The 23,282-nt window shown below is 43.4% G+C and overlaps 1 protein-coding gene across 5 annotated transcripts in view; it reads right to left on the minus strand.

Moving 5' to 3' along the window:
• COL5A3 (collagen type V alpha 3 chain) overlaps nt 1-23,282 on the minus strand; it is a 125,305-nt gene that overhangs the window by 47,960 nt on the left and 54,063 nt on the right. For all 5 annotated transcript variants that reach the window (XM_028721183.2, XM_028721182.2, XM_028721181.2 and 2 more), the window contains 12 exons: nt 20,391-20,444; nt 19,152-19,205; nt 18,997-19,050; nt 17,959-18,012; nt 17,826-17,879; nt 15,029-15,073; nt 12,727-12,780; nt 10,230-10,274; nt 7,328-7,381; nt 6,544-6,588; nt 6,136-6,189; nt 444-488 (listed from right to left, as the gene is read on the minus strand). In XM_028721183.2, the coding sequence (XP_028577016.2) occupies nt 444-488; nt 6,136-6,189; nt 6,544-6,588; nt 7,328-7,381; nt 10,230-10,274; nt 12,727-12,780; nt 15,029-15,073; nt 17,826-17,879; nt 17,959-18,012; nt 18,997-19,050; nt 19,152-19,205; nt 20,391-20,444 (612 nt within the window). The remainder of the gene's footprint in view (nt 1-443; nt 489-6,135; nt 6,190-6,543; nt 6,589-7,327; nt 7,382-10,229; nt 10,275-12,726; nt 12,781-15,028; nt 15,074-17,825; nt 17,880-17,958; nt 18,013-18,996; nt 19,051-19,151; nt 19,206-20,390; nt 20,445-23,282) is intronic.

The following is a 23,282-nucleotide window of genomic DNA, read 5'->3' on the forward strand; positions in this document are numbered from 1 at the left end:
AAAATAAGACATGCAATGGTTTTGACTTCTGTTTTACAACAAGGACAAGGACTTTCTGAATATGGAATTTTTGAGAATCTTCCCTGCAGGATTGCAGTTGGCATGACTTTACATGTTGCAAGGGAGAAAGCTCTGTGTTGGTGGGGATCATACAGGTGATGTAAATATGGAGTGGCCTCAACAGAGAGCAAGATTTTTTGGCTGCACTACTGAGATTTTGGAATTCAGTCTCTAGAAATCTGTGCTTAATTGTTTCAAATGCTTCTAACAGTGGGAGCATAAGCAATGAGATAGATTTTTTAAAAGATGCATCCCAAAACATTTCTTGGAGACACTAATATTAAAATGACCTAGTTTATACTATGTCTGAGTTTTTAGTATGGAGGAAGAGACCAAGGGACAATCTTCAGGTCCCTCCTTAGCATGTAGACTCAGGCTTTTACCTGTGCTCCTTTCTCCCCAGCTGGCCCTTCTCTTCCAGGATGACCCTGAAAAGCAACGTAGAAGACACCCATGAAAGATACAGATGCTTGAAGAGGTGATGCCTGATTAAAGATACTGCAGCCCTCAACAAAGAGCCATTGAACATGGAATATGCTCCCCCCCCCCCCACACACACACAAAATAGCTTTCCCTCCTGGCTGCTCCTGCTTTTGCTTATGAACACTTTTAAGGAGGGGGCAGGTGGGGTGGGCATCAGCAATCGTCTACTTTTAGTTGGCTGGTTTTTCTTCCATGACCTGTTAAAGAAATACTGGGAAATGTGGAGAAAGAAATGGAATCTATTAATACTTAAGAAAATGTAAAATACTTAAGAAAAACTACTTCTCGAAGGATGTGTGGGTATGGTAAGAGCTTGAACCAGGTTCGATAAAAGGTAAAAAGGTAAAGGACCCCTGGATGGTTTAATCAAAGGCAACTATGGGGTGCAGCGCTCATCTCGTTTTTCAGGCCGAGGGAGCTGGTTTTTGTCCACAGACAGTTTTCTGGGTCATGTGGCCAGCATGACTAACCCACTTCTGGTGCAACGAAACACCGTGACAGAAACCAGAGCACATGGAAATGTTTACCTTTCTGCTGCAGTGGTACCTATTTATCTACTTACACTGGTATGCTTTCAAACTGCTAGGCTGGCAGAAGCTCGGACAGAGCAACGGGAGCTCACCCCCTCACTCAGATTTGGACCGCTGACCTTCTGATCAGCAAGTCAGTGGTTTAGACCACAGCACCTACCAGGTTCAGTGCTGATAGTTCAACCCTGATTTTCCCCCACCCCACAGCATTAACATAGATCTCTCTGTGGGTTTCTTTCCATCCTGATCAATGCAGGTTGGTTTTCTTCTTTAGTGATCACTCGTAGCCAAGTAAGATTGTCTTCCATAAACAAGGTTTTAAAAGTGAGTCCGTGACTGTGGAGGCCAATTCTGGATCCACATGTCCTTCCACAGTGGGGACATAGGTTTCTGGGTGGGAGGTGGTCATGGTGAGGGTTTGCCAAGTGTGCCTTCCACTTAACGTGTTTCTCCCTTTTGTCCTGAGTTTGAGCGTCTTCAAAACCCATGACCATCTCCAGTTGGAGCGCTCGCAGGCCAGTGTTTCCCAGTTGTCGGTGTTTATACTACATTTTTAAAGATTTGCCTTGAGAGAGTCTTTGAATCTCTTTTGTTGGCCACCAGCATTACGTTTACCATTTTTAAGTTCAGAATAGAGTAGTTGCTTTGGAAGACTATAATCAGGTATCCGCACAACATGACCAGTCCAACGAAGTTGATGTTGAAGAATCATTGCTTCAACACTGCTGATCTCCCCCCCCCCCAGTACACTGGCTTTAGTTTGCCTGTCTTTCCAAGTGACGTGTAAAAATTTCCGGAGACATTGTTGATGGAATCTTTCGAGGAGTTGGAGATGGTGCTTATAAGCGGTCCACGTTTCACAAGCATACAATATGGTTGGTAGTACAATAGCTTTGTAAACAAGCATTTTGGTTTTCCTGCAAATGTCCCGGTCCTCAAACACTCTGCACTTCAATTGGGAGAAAGCCGTACTCACACAGCTCAGGCGATGCTGGATTTCATCATCAATGTCAGTCCTTGTGGAAGGATAACTGCCCAGGTAGGAGAAGTGACCGACATTTTCCAACATTGCACCACTGAGTTGGATTTGTGGTGCTGCGGAAGGGTTGTTTTGTGCTTGTTGGTGCAGCACTTTGGTTTTTTGAATGTTGAGCAATTGGCCAAGCTTTTCGTAAGCTTCTGCAAAGATATTTAGGATGGTTTGGAGGTCATCCTCTGAGCGTGCACACACTACGTTGTCATCAGCATATTGAAGCTCTATGACAGAAGTTACAGTAACCTTACTCTTTGCTTTTAGCTTGCTCAGATTAAAGAACTTTCCAGCTGTTCAATATACGGTTTCTACTCTGGTGGGGAGTTTCCCTTCGGCAAAGTGTAGGATCATTGCAATGAAAATAATGAATAGAGTTGGGGCAATAAAACAACCTTCTTTAACACCTCATCCCACTGTGAATGGTTTACTTTGAGAACCATTGTTATCTGTGGTTGTTGCTGTCATATTATCATGGAGGAACTGGATGATGTTCACAAATTTATCTGAGCAGCCAGTTTTCAGAAGGAGAGTCCACAGGGCATTACAATTTACAGTGTCGAATGCCTTAGTCAGGTCGTTTACAGGGGTTGGTTTTGCTTTCTGCATTTTTCTTGAAGCTGTCAGTTGGTAAAATCATGTCCACTGTCGCCCTAGAAGGTCTAAAACCATTTTGGGATTCAGGAAGGGTCACCTCAAATATTGTTAATAGACAGTTTGCTAAGATCCTTGCAAGAATTTTGCTGGCTGCAGCTAATAAAGAGATGCCTTGATAGTTTGCACAATCCATTCTGTTACCTTTTTTAAAGAGATTGAGAATTTTGGCATCCCTAAAGTCTGCTGGGATCTCCTCTCTCTCTGATTTTTTTGCTGAGCTTGTGAAGTTGTTGTGCAAGTTCGATTCCACCCACTTTGAAGACTTTGGCAGGTATCCCATCAGGTCTGCTGGCTTTGTTGTTTTTCATTTGGTTAATAGCTGTACACAGCTCTCCCGATTTGGAAATACTGCATGCTCATCTCTAATTTGTTTCTGCGGAATTTGTGAGAGGACCTCAGCAGCTATGGGGTAGATGCAATTAAGGAGATGTTGGTAATGTTCTTTCCAGCGCAGTACAATAGCTTATCTTTTAGAAGTGTGGTACCATCTGTGGAGTGTAGGGGACATATGCCATGATTTATTGGACCATAGATGGTCTTTGTTGCTTTAAAGAAACTCTGTGCATCATGAGTGTTGACTAAGTGCTGGATCTCTTGAACCTTTTTTTATCCACCAGGTGTTCTTTAGTTGTTTGGTTCTTCTTTAATTTCAGCCTTAGCATTGGCATAGGGTTTTAGTGGAGCAGTTTCTATCTCTTTGCAAGATCTAAAAGGCCTTCATTTACTTGTCAATAATGCATTCAATCTCACTGTCATTCTCATCAAACCAGTCCTGGTGTTTCTTGGTTTGGTATCCAATAGTTTGTTCACAGACTGCAATAATGGATGTTTTTTAGCTTGGTCCAGTGTTCCTTGCTGTTATCAGGGAACTCCAAAAGCAGATGGTCCTTAAGAGTCATTTGGAAGCAGTCCTGCTTAATAGAATCTTGAAGGGCTTGAGTGTTCATTTTGCACCTTGGTTTCCTTCCTTGAAGCCTGTGTTGAGGTATAATCTTGATAGCCATTGTGGAACGCATCAATTAGTGATCTGTCCAGCAATTATCGGCACTCATCATAGCTCTGGTACGGAGCACATCATGGCGATCTTCAGCTCGGACAATTACAAAGTCTCAGAGGTGCCAGTGGTTTGACTGGGGGTGCCTCCAAGATGTTTTGTTGCTTTTTGTCTAAAGAGTCTGTTGGTAATAACAAGGTTGTATGCTGCACATATCGTCAAAAGTAAGATTCCATTCTGGTTGCTGTTGCCAATTCCTTCTTTCCTAATAGTCCCAGGCAGGGGCGTAGGAAGGGAGGTGCGGGGGGTGCAGTCCTCCCCAGGTGTTATCCCTGATGGAGTGACAAAATGGCACACCACGGAGGCAGCACTTACCGCGGGGCCTGCAGCACGCCTGAGCCATGCATCTCCCCTGGGACTGACACGGTGGCTTGGGGCCCCACATTGTCCAAAATGGCAGCGTGGGGCTTGCATCCGCCAGGCAGACTCCGTGGGCAGCTCACTGTGCTGCCCCCTGGGCGGATCACCGCAGTGTCCCTGTGCGTGGATCGCCTCGCCCCTGCCTCTCCAGGTGCCAGAGCAGCTAGCTACACCCCTGGTCCCAGGCCACAGATTGAAATCTTGGCCAACTCTTGCATTAAAATCACCCAGGAGGATAATTTTATGTGTCTTAGGTGTCTCTGATAGGATGGTATCCAGCTGAGAGTAAAAATTTTCTTTAATGTCTTCATCAGCATCCAGTGTTGGTGCATAAGCACTTAAAATAGTAGACTGTTAGTTTTTATTCGAAGGGTTGAAAGTCACTCATTAATGCCGGTAGGGACTTCTGACAAGAGCCTCACAAGATCGTTTATGATAGCAAAGCCTACTCCATGTATTTGACGTTTTTGTTCAGGTAGACCTTTCCAGAAGAATGTGTAACCTCCTTTTTCTTCCTTCAGTAGTCCCTCACCTGCTCTTCAAGCTTCTTGAAGCACTGCAATATCAATGTTAAAACGTCACAGCTCTCCCGCAATGATGGCAGTTCTGCGTTCGGGATGCTCATTATCTGTGTTATCCAACAAAGTCTGTATATTCCATGTTCCAAAGTTCAGTTGTCCACTATGACCGCTGGGTGCACCCCACTGGGTGCAGTAATCCAGTCAGGGGGAAAGGGGAGGCAGACTATGCTTAGGGACCTTTTCTAGCCCCTCCCCCTTTTGGGGGTGAGCAGAGTGGATCCTAAGTAGGGCTGCTCAACTGCCTCATTCCTTGAGTCAGAGAGACTGAATCTGTATCCACTGCCCAGGTGCCGGTTCATGACTAGGGGCTTCCAGATTTCACAGTCTTGCCCCATTACCATCTGCTGATTGCCATGGGACTTTTTTGGGTTTGGGTTTGGGATGGGTTTTTGGAAGACACCTGTGCGTAAATTTGTTTTACGTGTGTAGATCAGTGCACGCTCACCAGCCCAGTTTCGCAGTAAGGCTCTATTCCAATGGCATGAGGATCATGACAACTGGTAGATTTTTATCTGCTGCAGCCTTCATCGCCTCACAGCTGTTGTAACATACCACTTGTTATCATCCACCTGTTCTGCCATTGAGGACTTTTTGGATCATTCTTTGCCTAGCTCCTCCCTTTGACCTTACCACTTTGGGTGACCCTGCTGGGAGTACGAGATTCCTGATGGCTTCGCTCACAAGGATCATAGGAACGTGCAAGCCCACTCACCACAACAAGGCGATGATCCCGCGAGTGAGAATGCATGTTGGTACATTAGGGTGAACTACCCTACTGTTATGTACTGAGTTGAATAGGATCCAAAACTCAGCCTGCCCCCCACCTAGCCCCCATCTGCCTGCCTTCCTGTTTACAACTGGTCCAGAGTTTGACCCTGCCTGCCAGCTCCTTAGTCTAAAGGCTCATCCACACTTCCACTTGCTCCAAGCCTAGAAAGCACAAATCCAAGTGGTTTTCTGCTGTCCCATGCTTTCTAGGCAGAAGTCTGAATGGTTTTCCATTTGCCAGCGCTTTCCCCAGGAAAACCTGTTCTTTGCCACTGAATCAGAGCAAAGGTCAATCTGCAGAAAACCCAACTGACATTTGATCCGATTCAGTGGTAAAGAGAGGGTTTTCCTGGAGGAAAGCGGCATGGCAAACCGAAATGTGGATGAGCCCAAGTGTTGCCCTTGCAGAACTCAGCAGGAAGGAAGGTGGGAGGGGGCCACTATAATTAGTTGGCTCTGCCTGTCATGGGCTCTGGCTCAACCTCTGTTTGTGTCCCTAATGTCTACCCTGCCAGTCACAATGGGCACCAGCCACCACTGATCCAGATGTTGCAGCAACTACAGAAGGAAACACCCATTGTCATGTACGGTTTGTGGATCCTTGGCACTTACTGGAGGTCCATCCACCCCAGGCATTCCTGGTATCCCTGGTTTTCCTTGTGGGCCCTGCAGGGAAGAAAAGGGATGGTCAACAAGGCACCATTTGAATCCTGTCTTGCTCAAGGCAGAGCAGGAAAATAGGGACTGTGATGTAAATGTGTTTGTGTTGATATTGCCCCATAACTTGTCCTTTTAAATGTGAATGGCAAAGAAGGTGTGAATCCTGACAGTAGCAAGAAATGCTTTGTGAACAGGGATTTTCTAGTACAGCTCAGAGATCTCCCAGACCGAAAAGCATGTATCTGGACACACTGCAACAGGCCAACCAGTACATTCCAAAGCAGCCCTCTAAAACACACCCACCTGCCCCATAAGCAATATTTTCATGCCGAGGCTCAAAACCTCCATGCTCCAACTCACCTTTTCGCCTGGAAGCCCAACAGGACCCTGGGGACCAGGCAGACCCTATGAGAAAGAAGCAAATTAGAGGGGATGAGGCAAATATTAATTAAAAGGGGGGAACAGTCCTACATTCCTGATGCTTCTACAGGTGAAGACAGATTTCAGAGCACTGTTCAATTTTAAACATACATTCTCTCCTCCAGAGTTAAACTTGGGGCAGGGGAGCAGGTTTCAAGTAGATCAGCTGTGCACAGCACTGATTTGAAGACCCCCAAGATATCAGAAAGGTGCTCCCCCATGATGAGAATATTCAGGTAGTACTTTTAAAAATAAGTAGGTGCACTGTGCATCTGAAATGTGAGTGGGGAGACTGATGGCTGAACCAGCATTCAATTTGCTGGTGTGCCTGCCTGTCATTTCACCTGTAAAGGAGGGAACAAACCAGGCTCTTATCACATCTTAAGAGTTGTTTATGTTTCCATATGTTTTATGTTCCCCAGTCTTTACCCAATGAAGCCCAACCCTAGTACCCTTGGCTATCACTCTCAGGACTGAAGTAGATACTAAGCCCTGGGGCTAACAGCAGCTATGTGCAGAGAACATTTATATCGAGACCATAGTTGGGAGTAAAGAGTTAGCTGCCCCTGGCCAGAGCATGCTACAGTCCCTTCAAAATTACACCCCCAACACACACAGTATCAACTGTTTGTTGCTGTTTTAAGAAAGGTTCAGTATGTTTCTATCACATCTAATTTGCCCTCCCCACATCACATACACATATGCTGTAGTGAAAAACACACACCTGAGATCCAGGGTTTCCCTGCTGCCCAGGGGGGCCTGGTTCACCTTGAATGCCCTGGGGACATGAAATCCTGCAGTCAATCAGTATTCTGTGCATATACAGCTACAGCTACATAAGTAGCAAAGAGCAAAAGAGACAACACACAAAGTGCTACAAAATTGTGGCTAAATTTGCTGGAGGGATTTGAAAAATGAAAAGTGTGAAAAGGGGAAGGTTTGTGTCTTTGACCATCTGGGATACTGGCACTATGATGCTGGGCTGCATTTACCACTTCTAAACTTTCCTCAGCAGTTATCTGATTGAGCTGGGGTCTGATTTCATATAAAGGTAAGTAGAAGCACCTCAGTGTAGTTACAAAATTCTGCACAGAGACTAGGAACCGGCTCGTTTAACCTCGCTGAGCTAACCTGAGCTAACCTATTTATTGCTCCAGTCCAAATAATTAAACTGCATGATAGGCAAAGAACATGAGTGCTTATGATCTATCAGATGGAAACAAATCAACAAAAGCACCGTTTTGTACAGTAATTACTATAAATTGCTTCTAGGCTTTTCTGGACATTTAGGCCACAATCCAGCAATAGATTTAAATATGCTGGAGGAGCACACCTAATTCTGTGGTAATATTGTAGCCTTCATCTTCAGAATGAGTGATCTTGTATACAATGTCCTTCCAAGTGCACAGAAAGCAAAACAAGACATCCATTATTTCACAATTGACTCTCTTGTCTCTAAGGAGACATAATTCTGCAGTGCAAAAGGATGTGGGCCACATGAATAAAGATTTTGGATTATGCTCCTCAGTAGCATAAAGGCTGCATTTAGTTGCAAATCAGCATGTGTTAATTGTTACAGCAGCAAGTTAGCATGTACTTTGTTTAGGAACTATATGAATTACAAAATTGAAAGCTTGATTGAAAACTATGGGTTGGATCCAACAAAATTGTCCCAGTTATGCAAGGGCTTTTTGTGCAACAGAACCTCTTCTTCCTCTCCTCCCTATGCGTGCCCCCCAAATTTATTCTGGGGATTCCCCCAACGCACTGGAGCAGATCAGGGGGCAGGGAGAAGAGAGGGAGGGGAAGTTCCGATGCACAAGTGGAAGTCCTTACACAAATGGAATGACAAATGAAAAGGATCTAGGAGTCTTGGTTGACCACAAACTTGACATGAGCCAACAGTGTGACGCGGCAGCTAAAAAAGCCAATGCAATTCTGGGCTGCATCAATAGGAGTATAGCATCTAGATCAAGGGAAGTAATAGTGCCACTGTATTCTGCTCTGGTCAGACCTCACCTGGAGTACTGTGTCCAATTCTGGGCACCACAGTTCAAGAAGGACACTGACAAACTGGAATGTGTCCAGAGGAGGGCAACCAAAATGGTCAAAGGCCTGGAAACGATGCCTTATGAGGAACGGCTAAGGGAGCTGGGCATGTTTAGCCTGGAGAAGAGGAGGTTAAGGGGTGATATGATAGCCATGTTCAAATATATAAAAGGATGTCACATAGAGGAGGGAGAAAGGTTGTTTTCTGCTGCTCCAGAGAAGCGGACACGGAGCAATGGATCCAAACTACAAGAAAGAAGATCCCACCTAAACATTAGGAAGAACTTCCTGACAGTAAGAGCTGTTCGACAGTGGAATTTGCTGCCAAGGAGTGTGGTGGAGTCTCCTTCTTTGGAGGTCTTTAAGCAGAGGCTTGACAACCATATGTCAGGAGTGCTCTGATGGTGTTTCCTGCTTGGCAGGGGGTTGGACTCGATGGCCCTTGTCTCTTCCAACTCTATGATTCTATGATTCTATGATTCTATGACTTCATTGCATACTTCCTCTTTGTGTGATTTTACTTACTGAATTAAATTGCATTGTAATAAAAAATACCACCCTGCAGAAATCTCAGCATTCATGTGTGAATTTGCACTATAAATGCAGCCACCTCCCCATGACTTCACACATAATGAAAGCACCTAAATGCCCTCTTTCAGCTGGATCTTATGTTTTTCTGGATATGCATCCTCCAATTAAGCAACTAATTCAGACGCTAAAATTTGAGATAGGCCAAAAGAATTCTGACTGGGTTAGAATCCCATTGGTATCATGCAAAGACTCCTTTAAAATTAGATTATTAAATCAAAATGACTGGACTAGTTTGTAGGTTGCCCTTCTTGGTGCATCTTTTGTGATGATCTCAAACTTTGCACTGTAGATTAGGTTACAATGTTTTAAATCAAAATGAAAGCTTGAAATTTGAGTGTTTCCAAAGCTTAAGCCCACTGGAAGACCTCCTAAGCACAGATCTATGGAGGAGACCTTAAGAAAATGCACTCTGCTTCACATACTCAGTGGACCAATTTCCTTTATTATTCCTTTACATATTCCGGATCTCATTCCAGTAAATAGCATATTCCACAGCATCATAGGAATTAAATTCTAGGTGAACAGGGGCATTTGCTAGGGTGCTATGAAAGGGAGGCCCAGAGCGCTGTCTCATGGTGTACATGGGACCAAGAGACATGGATGGTGAGGGAGCTGCTGTCGTGACCTGCAACACCTGTGACACATTTGTTTTCCTGCCTGGGGATGTGCAAAACTACATCTGCAGCAAGTGCAGGCTGGTTGCCTTGCTGGAAGAGAAGATGCAGCAAAGTGAGGCCTGTCTATCCACATTTTGAGCTACTGGGCAAGATGAGAAATTTCTTGATAGAACAGGGTGGACTGTCCTGGAACAGCAACACAGGCGGGGTCCGCCTAGGGGGAGGAAGATTACCCATTGCAGAAGATGAACCCTTGGTTGGAGGAATCTGTCAGGAGCCATGCTGTGTCTCTGCCTTATCACATGAGCATAGTCATCTTTTCCCTTTACCATAAACCAGGGAAATTCACAACTGTCTGTGCTCTCTTACCAAGTTCCCTTTGTGTCCAGGGGCCCCATCAATACCGCTGACACCCTATGGGATGGGAACACACAACAGAGAACAAACTCAAAAGACGTGCCAAGAATGAAACTGTATCAGAATCTAGGGTTGCCATATGTCCAGAATTTCCTGGACATATCCAGAATACTGAAGTCAGAAGTAGTGTCTGGGTAGAAATCGCTAAACTCAACAACTTTGCCCCACCCTCAAAAGCTCAACAACTTCTCTGTCCAGATTTTCACTGTTTGATATAATGGCACCCTTATTAGAGTCTTATGAACTACTTCTTGTTTTTCAGTTTCAAAACAGGAAGCTCCAAATTCTAACTTCAGGATTCTCAGATTTAGTCTCTATTTGGGCTTTTTGTTTTGTTTTGGGCTGCTACTCTGAGAAGTCATTGGCATATTGCCACTGAAATGTGAGTTCTGCCCTTCAGACCCAATGCAGATGTAATATTTCCAATCTCCTGGTCACAATTATCAAATTATGAGTTTGCTAATCACTCACATGATTCTTCACTCCTCCAATCTCCCATGTGAATGCCCCTCTCCCTTCCATTATCTAATTTAACTATAGGGTATTGCTGTGTCTGCTGTGAGGCTCACGCTTAACAGCACAGCTTGCAAATTCTCTCTAAACCCCTTTTTCAAACCAGTTATTAGCACAATCCTGGCTCATGCTAACTATAGGTCATTCCACACAGCAGTTTATTGTGGACTTTTGTGCTGCTCATGCCTGGTAGCTTTTCACTTCATCCACATGACGCCGTCCTCCTCAAAATGCCAGCCTGTACTTTTTCCTCCTTCAATTCAGAATTTTCCTTACTGTAGAAAATCCAGTCATAACAAATATCCCATCCTTGTGCTCCTTGGTGCAATGTGTGTCTGTGTGTCTGTGTCTCACCTTCACTGAGTGGTGTCTATTGCCATACCCCTTCTTCTGTTTGCTCCTTGCATGAGCAGACTTGCACAAGTTCTCTAAAAATAAATGCTTAGGTCCAGTTAGTCCTCTGAATAGAGAGGGACAGCAAGCGTGTGCCAGTCTTCTTGTAAACTAGGGTAATTCTTCTTTCCCAGCCATCTCCAACTGACCTTCACCTTAAAGCACCTTGGGAAGAGTGTTGCTGAGAGGGGGGTGGAAGCCTCTTGCTGTTTTCTAAGAGCCTTTGCAGCTGTAGGAGGAAGCACTAGGGCAGTGGATCCCAATTGGTGGTCCGCGGACCCCAGGGGGTCCATGTAACCCACCCAGGAAGTCTGCAGCACCATTCACATAACAAAAACTACCACAGAGATTCCATACCCCTCAATTGTCCTGAAAACGGGACATCCCATTTTTGGGTGCCATACTCTGATGGCACCTCAAAACATGCATCCTGGTTTTTTACTGGGACATGTTGGAGGGTATGTAGAGATATGAAAATTTTCAAGAGTATGGGGGTTAAGGCTCTGCAGTACTTAGCTAATTAGGAACCACTGCCCTAGGGCATAGAGCTGTCAGAGACTTTTTTAAGGAAACAGCTGGAAATGGCAAACGTGAATGCCCCCAAACTTCTGAAATGCTGCAGGAGACTTTTGGAGAGGTTTGAGAAAACAGTGCAACTGATTCATCTCTTTCCCAGCAACATGATCAGATCTGGGGAACTTTAAGCTGAAGTTGGAAGACAGTTGTAGAAGCCTGGGAGAGGAATTTTCTAAATTTACAGGACGTTTGGCACATGCACGCACCCACTCTAAGCACTAAAGCACTGCCTATTTGTTTTTATTATTACAGATCTTGCACAATCCTATTACATCAGAAGTGTACAAAAATACTTTTCTTTTTTTAAAAAAACAAACAAACAAGTTTAGTTCTGTAAACTAAATGGGAGAAGGGTGACTGAGGAGAGAGGCAAAACAACATACTCAGGATATTTTCTGCCAAGCACAGAGCTGGGGGATGGCAAGCAGAGGAACAGAAATTTATATGAGTAAAAAAACCTGGAGAATGACCCATTTGCAAGATAATGCACCCATCTGGGCACAGCCTATGGCTAGCACCTGTGCAGGGTGATGCTAAACTGTGGTTAAAACAAACCATGAAAGAGTAGACAATGTTCATTTGGAAAAGAAGAGGGAAGGGAGAAAGCAAATCTACAGCACATGCCTAATCTCCTAAATGAGGATTGGGAGATGTTATATCTGCACTGGGCCTTAAATACATACATAAATATCACAACATCAAAAGCAAATCTCAAAACCAAACTCAAAATTCGAAAGTTAAACAATGCCCCAAATTCAAATGGTAAGGTCAAGTTTTGAGTTGCAAATAGCAGAGCAGGAATTCAGATGTGTTAAACGTTGCCTCTTAATGCTATTATTCCCATTCACTGAACCATGGAATAATTACAGAATTGGAAGGAAGAAGAAGCCCCCTAGTCCAACCCTCCCCTTGAAATCATTTCTGTTTTCTCCAAGCGCTGGAAGGGGAGAGGAAAAAGGATTCATACCATCTGGCCTGGGGGACCAGGAGCACCTCGTGAGCCAGTCAAACCACGGATACCCTAGGAAAAAAGAGGGACATGTTAGTGATGCCTAAATAACGTGCACTGCATGTTCTTCTGAAGGCCTTTCTGCATTCTCTGACAAGTGTGCCCCAACCGTTATTTTATTTTCAGTGGAGCCTCCTTTTGCAAACCTTTATCCATCCCAGAAGTGCATGCTAGAAAACTTGCAGCAAAGACAATACTTGCAATGAATACGCAGAATCAAATTTATGGAAAATTGTGGTGTTCCTATAATGGAATGCAACCCCAAAGAGGTAGACATTACAGTAAATGTCCTCCCTTCTCTCCACTCCTGCAATGTCTGTCATGCCTCACTTTGCATTATGTTGTCACAATGTTCTGTTCCCTGCCCTCTGCCAGCAGCTGCCAATAAGAAGGTCCCACCACCTGAGCAGGTGCTTCATCCCGCCTCAGTATAAATGGCCTTAAAAATGCATCAGACAGATTCAGGAAGAATGCCTTTAGGGTAGCCAGGGCCAGATTTAGGTTTGATGAGTCCCTAAGCTACTGAAGGAAATGGGGACCTTTACATAGCAGGTGGGGCCCATTACTTACATCATAGGAGCCGACACAACACAAAACACTGTTGCTGTATGTCGGTTTTGTTTTATTTGTTTTTATCTTACATTTTGGAAATGTACATCCAGTTTTTTTCCTTTAATTTTTTTGGGGCCCCCAAGAGAGTGGGGTCCTAAGCTGTAGTTTGTTTAGCTTACACATAAATCTGGCACTGAGGGCAGTCCAGTACAGTGGTGCCTCGCAAGACGAAATTAATCCGTTCCGCGAGTCTCTTCGTCTTGCGGTTTTTTTGTCTTGTGAAGCACGGCTATTAGCGGCTTAGCGGCTATTAGCGGCTTAGCGGCTTAGCGACTATTAATGGCTTAGCGGCTTAGCGGCTATTAGTGGCTTAGCGGCTATTAACGGCTTAGCGGCTTAGCGGCTTTAAGAAAAAGGAAACAAACTCGCAAGAACTCGCAAGACGTTTCGTCTTGCGAAGCAAGCCCATAGGGAAATTCGTCTTGCGGAACGACTCAAAAAACGGAAAACCCTTTCATCTAGCGAGTTTTTCGTCTTGCGAGGCATTCGTCTTGCGGGGCACCACTGTATAGAATCTTGGGCAGAGGAGAGGAGAATCTTCTCTTGGACTATACCACTATAGGCAGTAGGTGGCAAAGTTGCACATTTGAGTGCTTCCCCACCAAAACATTCCCTGCGCATAAAAAAAGAACATCTTAAGAAGAAGGCTCCTTCCCATAAAAAACATAGCTTTTTCTTTTTTATGTGGGAGCACTTGAACATCCAACTTCAGTACGGCAACCTAAAGTTCGTCAGCCCAGAAACAGTTTTACCACTTGGGTCCGCCAGTCTTCCACACTTCCCTTTGTCCAGAGATTTCCAGGCACAAATTCAATAAGCTTTTATTTTGTCCTGCCAGTTTCCCTGAGAAAACCCACAGTTTACTGTTGAGTTTGTTCTGATTGAGCAGTAAACCCCAGGTTTTCCCAGGGAAATCAGTGGGACAAAAGAAAAACCTCTCGAACCCGTGCCTGGATAGCTCAGGCCAAACTGAAGTGTGGATGAGTGCAGAGAAAGAGTGCAGGATTAAGAGGGACATTTGATCTAGCCTGGCCTAGTCATTGTTTTTATTTCTTTTTATTTTAAAATGTAGTTTTAGATATAATATAATATTTTTGCAACATTAACATGGAGATTAGAAAGCACCATTGGACTGATTCAATAAATTATAAAATTATTTCCCCCACAGCCATGGTATTTCAAAAAAGACAGCAAACAACACATTAAAGCCTTGCATTATCTGGCTTTCCTGTATCTTTCATTTTCCAAAATGAGACTTAAGATGGTTATTACTTGAGCATAACAGCTGGTTATTACTTTAAGGTGGTAAGGAATTAATAACAGTATCTCATTCGTTTTTCAGAAACAAATGCTTTAGAAAGACAGGAAAATTGTTGAAAGCATGCAGTTTGTGCCATCTCCTTGAATTATGTTTTTTTAAAAAAAAGAAAAAGAAAAAATAAGCCAGCATGGCAGTTGTTAAGTTCTTTATGATACCCCACTTGTACCTGTCATTTCACATTCCAGGCTACAGCAAGACTGCATGTTTCCCCGAAGGTTCCTGGTTTCCATTGCTGCTTCCCATCCCCACGGAAGTGGCATAGGCCAACTTCCTCCCAGAGCACTTAGGCATCCTGAGCAGTCCTGCATCTGGTGGGCAGATACTCACAGCTTCCCCAGGCTGTCCTCTGGGGCCTTGTGCACCATCAGAGCCCTGTGGAAAGAAGGAGGTGGAGTGAGAGCTCCACCCGGGTGTTGAATTGTGTCCACCCCAGCTGCTGGTTTCCCCAGCTTTCACAAACTCATTCACAGAGAAAACCCAAGGAGGTAACACACAATAACCACTTAATGTGCACTCACCACCCCTACCCTCAATTTCTCCATATTTCTGATGGTGTGTTTTGCTCCTAAGGGCTCCTATGTATTAAGCAGCTTCCGCCCGACGCCAAATAGACCCTTTCTGTCTTCAGAGAATACTTTTGAGACTGACCTGTCTGCTGAGGATCACCAGTCTCCTGTGGCATCCCTCTGTGTGCAGGGGATTCTGGGACATGTTCCAAGATGCACCCAGTTCATGATGGGCACTAAACAGGCTCCAATCAACTCCCATAAGCTTCTAATAACCTCCCTACATTTGTACATTGCAAGAGGAGGCTGGCAGTGGTGGGGAAGCCATCTTTCATAAAAGCTGGTCTGTTGTATGACTGCTCTCATTGCAGAATCACTGAGAAGCAATACCATGGAACACCATTTGAAAACCCACAGAGAAGGGGCAATGTTATGGGGTGGCACTTGGAGCTTGAGCTCCAAAGCTTTGCAGCAAGCCCAAGATTTCCTGCACCTACACTTTCTTTACATTTTATTTCATGCTACCATTTCACTTACAGAGCAGCTAGGTGCACTGCAAAAAGCATAGTGCTAGTAAAATTTATCATACTAATTCCTCATAGCATTCTATACATATAAATTAGCAAATTGTATGCAAATTTGTATCATAGACCTGAACCCCACTTGCATTGCAGTGGCCCTGCCACAAATATAAATTGTGATAATGTCTTCTTCAGGCACACCAGCTCCTCGGGACCAAAGCAGTTCCAGGCCCCCTGAAGTATTTTTGGAGGAGGCCAAGCCCCCTCAATATTCAGGGGGCGTTCAGCTCTGCCCCTGGCATTGCACATACAGTGTCAGGGCATTGCGTGGCATCATGCAATGTTGACACATGACATCATGATGTCACACACATGATGTCATGGCATCGCATGCACAGGCCCCATCAATCTTCTCAAGAAGATGGCGCCTCGGGTCTGCTTTGAAACTGATCAAGTATCTCCTCTTTCCGGCATGCCTACTTATGGTGTGGCAAGAGGAAAGTACATAAGGGGTTCGAGAACCATATCTTTAGAGGGCCACTTATTGAAACATGGGAAAGGTATAAAAACATACTAGAACCTAAAATCCCGCACTGGCTCTCACCCCTAGAAGTGATGAGTGTTAAGAAAATTAATATGAGAACCGACTGGGCAACATATGGTCAATTGTTGATGAAAGAAGATGGGAAATGGAAACTAAAGCCATATGAGCAGGTCAAGGAGTACGTATATGATTGGCTCCATCACTTCCAAGTTAATGAGATGTTTAGAAAAGAGATTAAAGACAGAGGGTATGCAGATAAAGAATCAAAATTTCAGACGGAAATCATAAACAATGATGTGAAAATAATATCTAAAATGTATAAGATGCTGTTGGATTGGAACGTGGGAGATGAGGAAGTTAAAACAGTGATGATTCGATGGGCTAAAGACGTGGGCCATAACATACAATTTGAGGACTGGGAGAATCTGTGGAAGGAAGGTCTGGACTTTACGGCGTGTATAACAGTGAAAGAGAACGTTATGAAGATGTTCTACAGGTGGTATATAACACCTGTGAAACTATCGAAAATGTACAAAGTAGATAGCAAATGCTGGAAATGCCAAGAGAAGGAGGGCTCCTTTTACCACATGTGGTGGGAGTGTGGGAGAGTGAGAGAATTTTGGGGAAAAGTTTATACCGAGTTAAAGAAGGTGTTAAAGTATACGTTTATAAAAAAAACCTGAAATTTTCCTGTTAGGGATATTAGGGAGCGAAATAAAAAAGAAAGACCACAAATTTGTATATTACGCAGTCACAGCAGCAAGGATAACCCTAGCCAAAAAGTGGAAAAAACAGGAGATGCCAACAATAGAGGAGTGGAGAATAAAGTTACTAGACTACACGGATCTGGACAGATTGATGGGAAAGATTAGACACTTAAGAGACCAAAAGTTTATCAAGGAATGGGGAAAATATGTAGATTACCTGGAACATATTAGCAAAGGACAAATAACGCTAAGGGGATTCAGAGAAGCACTGTGAAAGACTAAGAGTTATTGTTTAATGAAAATGGAGGAAGAGAAATGTTTAATGACAATACAAACTAGGTAATGCGTAATTATGATTTTTATCACGGAAGATTTACAGGCGAGCTGAAGTAAGCCCAGAAAAAGACGACAATGTAAAACTGTAGGTGAAAACTTCTTTCTTGTGAATATTGTTTATCTTTTTTGTGTTCTGTTGTAGTTTCTTCTTTTTCTGTTTGTGGCGTGTGGCTCTTTTTTCTTGGTATTTTGTGTTTCTTTTTTTGAAAAATCAATAAATATCTATCTGGGGAAAAAAGTATCTCCTCTTTCCATAGATGAGATGATCCCACATATTGATCCAATCCTTTTCCACCTTTTCCCTTGAGCTTTAATGCACTGGGCCACCCTAGTGATGCTACAGCAGCCCTTATCTCGGAACCACGCATTTCTCTGCTCATTGTCACAATAATTTGGGCCAATGCAATTCAATTTAGAGCAATTGCAGTATTTTTCCAAAGAACAACACTCATTGCATCTTGCACTTTCCAGCTATCTGTTTCCATCCACAAGCCTTGCATCAATGCTTACCTTGGGGCCATTCTCACCAGGAGCTCCAGGGGGGCCTGGCGTGCCTACATCTCCCTGTAAAAAGTAAAGCGAGAATTAGAAATGGTACCAAAAATAGGCAGCCCTGGTATTACAAATATTTGGAGATACTTACTTGATTTCCCTTTTCTCCAGGAAGTCCTGGGAGCCCATCAAAGCCCCTGTCACCCTATAAGAAAGAAGCATTAGCACCACAAGGACAGCCCAATATTTGGGCCAGTGAGCATGTCTGCCTATATTGAAAATGCTTCCTTTTTAAAATCCCCCAAGATCTTTGTTTCTCATTCCTACAATCCTTTTAATTGTGCAAAAAAGCTTTGTTGTAATGATCAGATCCATCCTGACAACCCAACAAGGTCTGTGGGGGGATATTCCATATATGTATTCCCAGCAGAGTGAAGTGTATGTGTAATATCTATATCTGTCTGTCTGTCAGTCTAAACTGGTGTTTGGTTGGTTCCCTTTTTTTGGCAGATGAATTCTGCAATATGTGATTGCTGCAATAATGGTTCATGGGGTGGATTTATACTGGTGTGCTGACACATCATTCTGCTTTAGCGGGTGTTCTGCAATGCTTCCCCAATATTACCATGTGGCTGCTCTCTGGAGGAGCGCTCTTGCACTATAGTGCTCATCCCATTAATTCCTGCTAAAAAATTTATACGTTCTAGGGTTTTTTTGTGTGGTTTTTTTGTAGTCAGATGCTAAGGACAGGCGATGGAGAAGGACTGTTCCCCTCCTGCCCTGTTTGTGGGCTGAGTGGAAGCTTCTGGGCAGCCAGTATTGAAAGGAGGGGGATAGGCCCTGGATCTGTTCCATCAGGAGGGCTCTTCTCATGTCCCTAGACAACATTTGTTTTGCTTCCAGGACTTGGACAAAATACAGAGGAAGCAGTTTTGATGAAAGAAAGAAAGAAAGAAAGAAAGAAAGAAAGAAAGAAAGAAAGAAAGAAAGAAAGAAAGAAAGAAAGAAAGAAAGAAAGAAAGAAAATGATCCCATGTCAACATACCAATTGAAAACATTTGTCTTAGCTCTACTTGCAACCTACTAGTTGTGCCAACTGCAGGAAATGTCAACCCACAGTGGGACTGGGCATCTTGGAATTCACTCCCTCCCCTCCACCAATTCCACCCCTCAAGAAAGATCTAGAGACCTTAGGTCCAGTTTCTCCTGGAAGTCCTCTGGCACCATCTGCTCCTGAGCGACCCTTTTTTGAGAAAGGAAAGGAAAGGGTGAGGGAAAGGGGTGGCAGGATTATTACGCAATGTCACTCAGCCATGGATGGGATCCTGGAGTAAAGGTGCTTACCCGCTTGCCAATTTTCCCTGGGGGTCCTATTGATCCCTGGATCCCAGGTGAGCCCTGTAACAAGAAGGGAAACAGTTCAGATCAAGAGTGGCTTCACATGTCACCTCTCCTAACACCTCAAGATTTTTCTCCATGTTAGAAGAAGAATGGAGCTCTTTGTAATGATTGACATGTGGAAGCTTTTGCCATCAATGGAAACTTATGATTTGACTTGTAACATTTATCTTACAAAGTTGCATTCCCCCAGATGTTGCAGGGGGTCCAGAATGCAATGGCAAGATTGCTTACTTGTGCCGGCTGCAGTGAACACACTGCATTGGCCATCAGTGAGATTATACAGGCCCAATTCAAAGTAGGAGAGGATCTGCTTTGGGATCCCCTGCCAGACAGAAGGCCTCCTCTAGTGCAGTCCCTGATTGTGGGATACCTTGCTGAGGGAAGCTGGGCTGGCAAATTCCCAACCTGCAATGAGAAGGGTGATAAGACGTTGCTTACTTAGGAAGCAATCTTATTGTCCCCCTGGAGCCCTGCTTTGTTTTATGTATTACTGCTTCAATGGCTTGAATGAATTCCATCATTGCTTTTACCATAAGATGCTGTGAAAGCTTTTTTTTTTTTTTTTTTTTTTTTGGCCTGGAAGCAGGATATTACTGCCTGGAAGCAGTAACTCTTTTTTTTTTTTAAGGAAAAAAGGAGAAGGAAATCGTCAGTATGGGATGAAGAGATTAGGCAGAGCACAAGGAAAAAATTGAAAGGGATGTACATGAAAGATCCAAAAGGGGCGAGATGTACATGATCCTGAGGAGGTGGGATCTTTTCACCCCTGCCTACTTGGGGGAAAGGAGAAGGAGAGCATACTGAAAAAATGGGCTTCATAACTCATTTGCGAGTAATTCCAGAGCCCTGCAGTGCAAGGGCTTCCCCACCACAGCAGGAAATGCCTGCAAGTTTAAATTGCTAAGTCAGGGATGGGGAACCTGTGGTCCTCTGGCTGTTGCTGGATTCCAGCTCCCACCAGCCCCAGATTGACCAAGGATGCAGGGGAGCATCTGGAGGGCCTCCAGTTCCCCCTCCCTCAGCTGTGGGAATCCCCCAAATCCAAGCACAAGGCCAGCAAGCAGGACACCCTCGGAGAAGGTGGCAGGGACAGAGCTTCCCTGTCTATTCAACGTGGGTAGCATTTCTCTGCTCCATCCCATAGCAATTAAAGAGCCTGCCTACTCGTCTCCAGCAACCTACCTGTGGACCGGGATCACCTGAGTCTCCTTTCAGACCAGAATTCCCTGGAAGACCCTACCAAAACAAAAATGTTATAAGCAGGTTTTGGGTTTTGGGGGAAATCATTTTTGTTACATTACAAGAAGAATTAAAATCCTGGAAATGTTTCCATCTGCTTACAGTGGCCTCCTAAATAACATAATTTTCCCCATTCTTTTATAAAGTTTTTGTCCTCTTGATTCCTGAGTTTTCCAGTCAATTTTGCCATCTCGGCATAGTCCATCAGCTTGGTTTGCCATTCCTCTCTGGAAGGGACTTTGTCTTCTTTCAATCTCTGGGCTAGTAACATCCGAGCGGCTGTTGTCTCATACATAAAAAGTCTTTTCTGCTCCTTTGGGATGTCAGTACCTATAATTCCTAATAAGAAAGCTTCTGGGTTTTTAATAAAGGTTATTTTAAACATTTTTTTAAAATTTCATTAGATATCATCTCCCAGAAAGCTTTTATTGCCTTACAAGTCCACCACATATGATAAAAGGTACCTTCTTTTTCTTTACATTTCCAGCAGGTGTCTGTAGTTGCCCTATACATTTTGCTAACTTTCTAGGAGTCAGATACCACCGGTACATAGTTTTCATGTAATTTTCCTTCAGCACACAACATACTGTGAATTTCAAGTCTGTTTTCCATAACCTTTCCCAATCTGCCATCTGAATATTGTGTCCCAAATCTTTTGCCCAGTGTATCATTACCGACTCGACCTGTCCATCTTTTGTACGCCATTCCAAGAGCAAACTATACATTTTTGACAATAATTTGTTATTGTTTTCTAACAGATCTTTTTGAACTCTTGATATCTCACGATTAAAACCTTTCTTTTTTAAAACACAATCTTAAAAACATAATTTAGTTGGTGAAACTGTAACCAATCTCAAAACAAAATAAAATATAAAAAATATATTTAAAAAATCCTTCCAGTAGCACCTTAGAGACCAACAAAGTTAGTTATTGGTATGAGCTTTTGTGTGCATACACAATTCTTCAGATGCACACAAAAGCTCATACCAATAACTAACATAGCTGGTCTCTAAGGTGCTACTGGAAGGAATTTATTTATTTTATTTTATTTTATTTTATTATTTTATTTTATTTTATTTTATTTGTTTTGTTTTTTGTTTTGTTTTGTTTTGTTTTGTTTTGTTTTGTTTTGACTATGGCAGACCAACACGGCTACCTATCTGTAACTGTAACCAATCTGTTAATAAATCCCTTATAGTCTTTTAGTTTCACCTGGTGTTCTGCTTCAGTTCAGCTCTCTATATGTTGGCCAATTACTTCTCATATTCAGTTTTTTCAGAGATATTGCTTCTAAAGGGGAAAGCCACCAAGGTGTTTTTTTGTTCTAATAAGTTTTTATACTTTTCCCATACCATAAAAAAATGATTTTCTTATTAAAATATTCTGAAAACCTTTATGTACCTTTGCTTTTTCATACCATAAATATGCATGCCATCCAAAACTATTATCATGCCCTTCTAAATCTAAAATATCTGCATTTTTCAATGTTGTCCATTCCAGGATCCAGCAAATGCAGGACACCTCATAGTATAATTTTAAATCTGGCAGCATCTGTTAGCAATTTATATTTTATCCTTGGTTTCTTCCCCTGCCAGATAAATCTAGACATATCTTTTTGCCATTCCTTGAAGTGTACTGCACTGCTCCTCTGCACTACTTCCTTGAAGTGTACTGCACCGGTATTGACTGAAATAAAAATAACATTCTAGCGATACATTCATTTTTATCACTGATACTTTCTCCAAAAATAAATTCATCCTACCCCAAATCTCTAAATTTCTCGGACTTCCGGGTTAGCGCCATCGACTAATGGCGGATTCCCTCTGAGCTCCGGAGGGAATCGGCTTCGCAGGATCGGGTCTTGCCGCTGCAGCGACACGGGGACCCTCAAAAATCACAGGCGGTGAAGCCTGTGAACCTGGTGACTCGGCGGGCACCATTTGTGCCCCCCCCCGACCTGCGAAGGAGCCTTTTTAAAGGCTACTACTTATCAAACCTTTATTAGGCATTATGCAAATAAAACCATAAAAGAGAAAATAGCATATAAAAGCCTTGAAATATATATAGAAAGGCAGCAGTTGGCTACATACATATTTATATATATACATATAAAATCAGTGGTTTTCCTTGTTAACCTGCTCCTTGGAGGACTGCTACCAAAAACTCGGCTACCCCCGCCGTTACCCTTTGGTCAACGTCGGATAGGCAGAATCCCACACATTCACCTTGCTGGGGTTCCAGACCACCCAAAAGAGGGGACAGCACGCGTTGACGGAGCGTACTGTACAATGGGCAATGAAAGAGAATATGCTCTACAGTGTCCGGGACATTCATAGAACATCTGCAGAATCTCTTGTTTCTGGGAATGTTTTGATATCTTCCCCTGACAAATGCTGAGGGAAAAACATTCAAACGGGCCAGCATAAAAGCCCTACGTTGGGCTGGGATTATTAATTTAGTGACATAATTGGCTCTGCTATCTAAGATATTTAAATCATAGAATATGGGGGAGCAAATTTTGTTTACAGCTGCCATAATATTTTGTCTCTCGACATCCTTTAGTCTAATTAGGATATTATGGAAAATGTATTGCTCATTAGAATTGTACAGGGGCTCCAGTTCGATGCCTAAAGATTCAATCTTTTTTTCGAGGTACTGATACCATCTTGATTTATAGGAGTCTTTGAGCAAATCAGCGAGCAGACTTGATGGAGGGCAGCGAAAATGGCAGCGTAACCAGTACTTTATTGAGGTGGACCAGGCCCAATATTCCATTGTGTGTATGCCTATTTCTGCACACATTGTTTCATATTTGATCACAGCTGGGAGTCCAAG

The sequence above is a fragment of the Podarcis muralis genome, chromosome 2 (genome assembly GCF_964188315.1).
Source record: "Podarcis muralis chromosome 2, rPodMur119.hap1.1, whole genome shotgun sequence".
Classification (NCBI taxonomy): Eukaryota; Metazoa; Chordata; class Lepidosauria; order Squamata; family Lacertidae; genus Podarcis; species Podarcis muralis.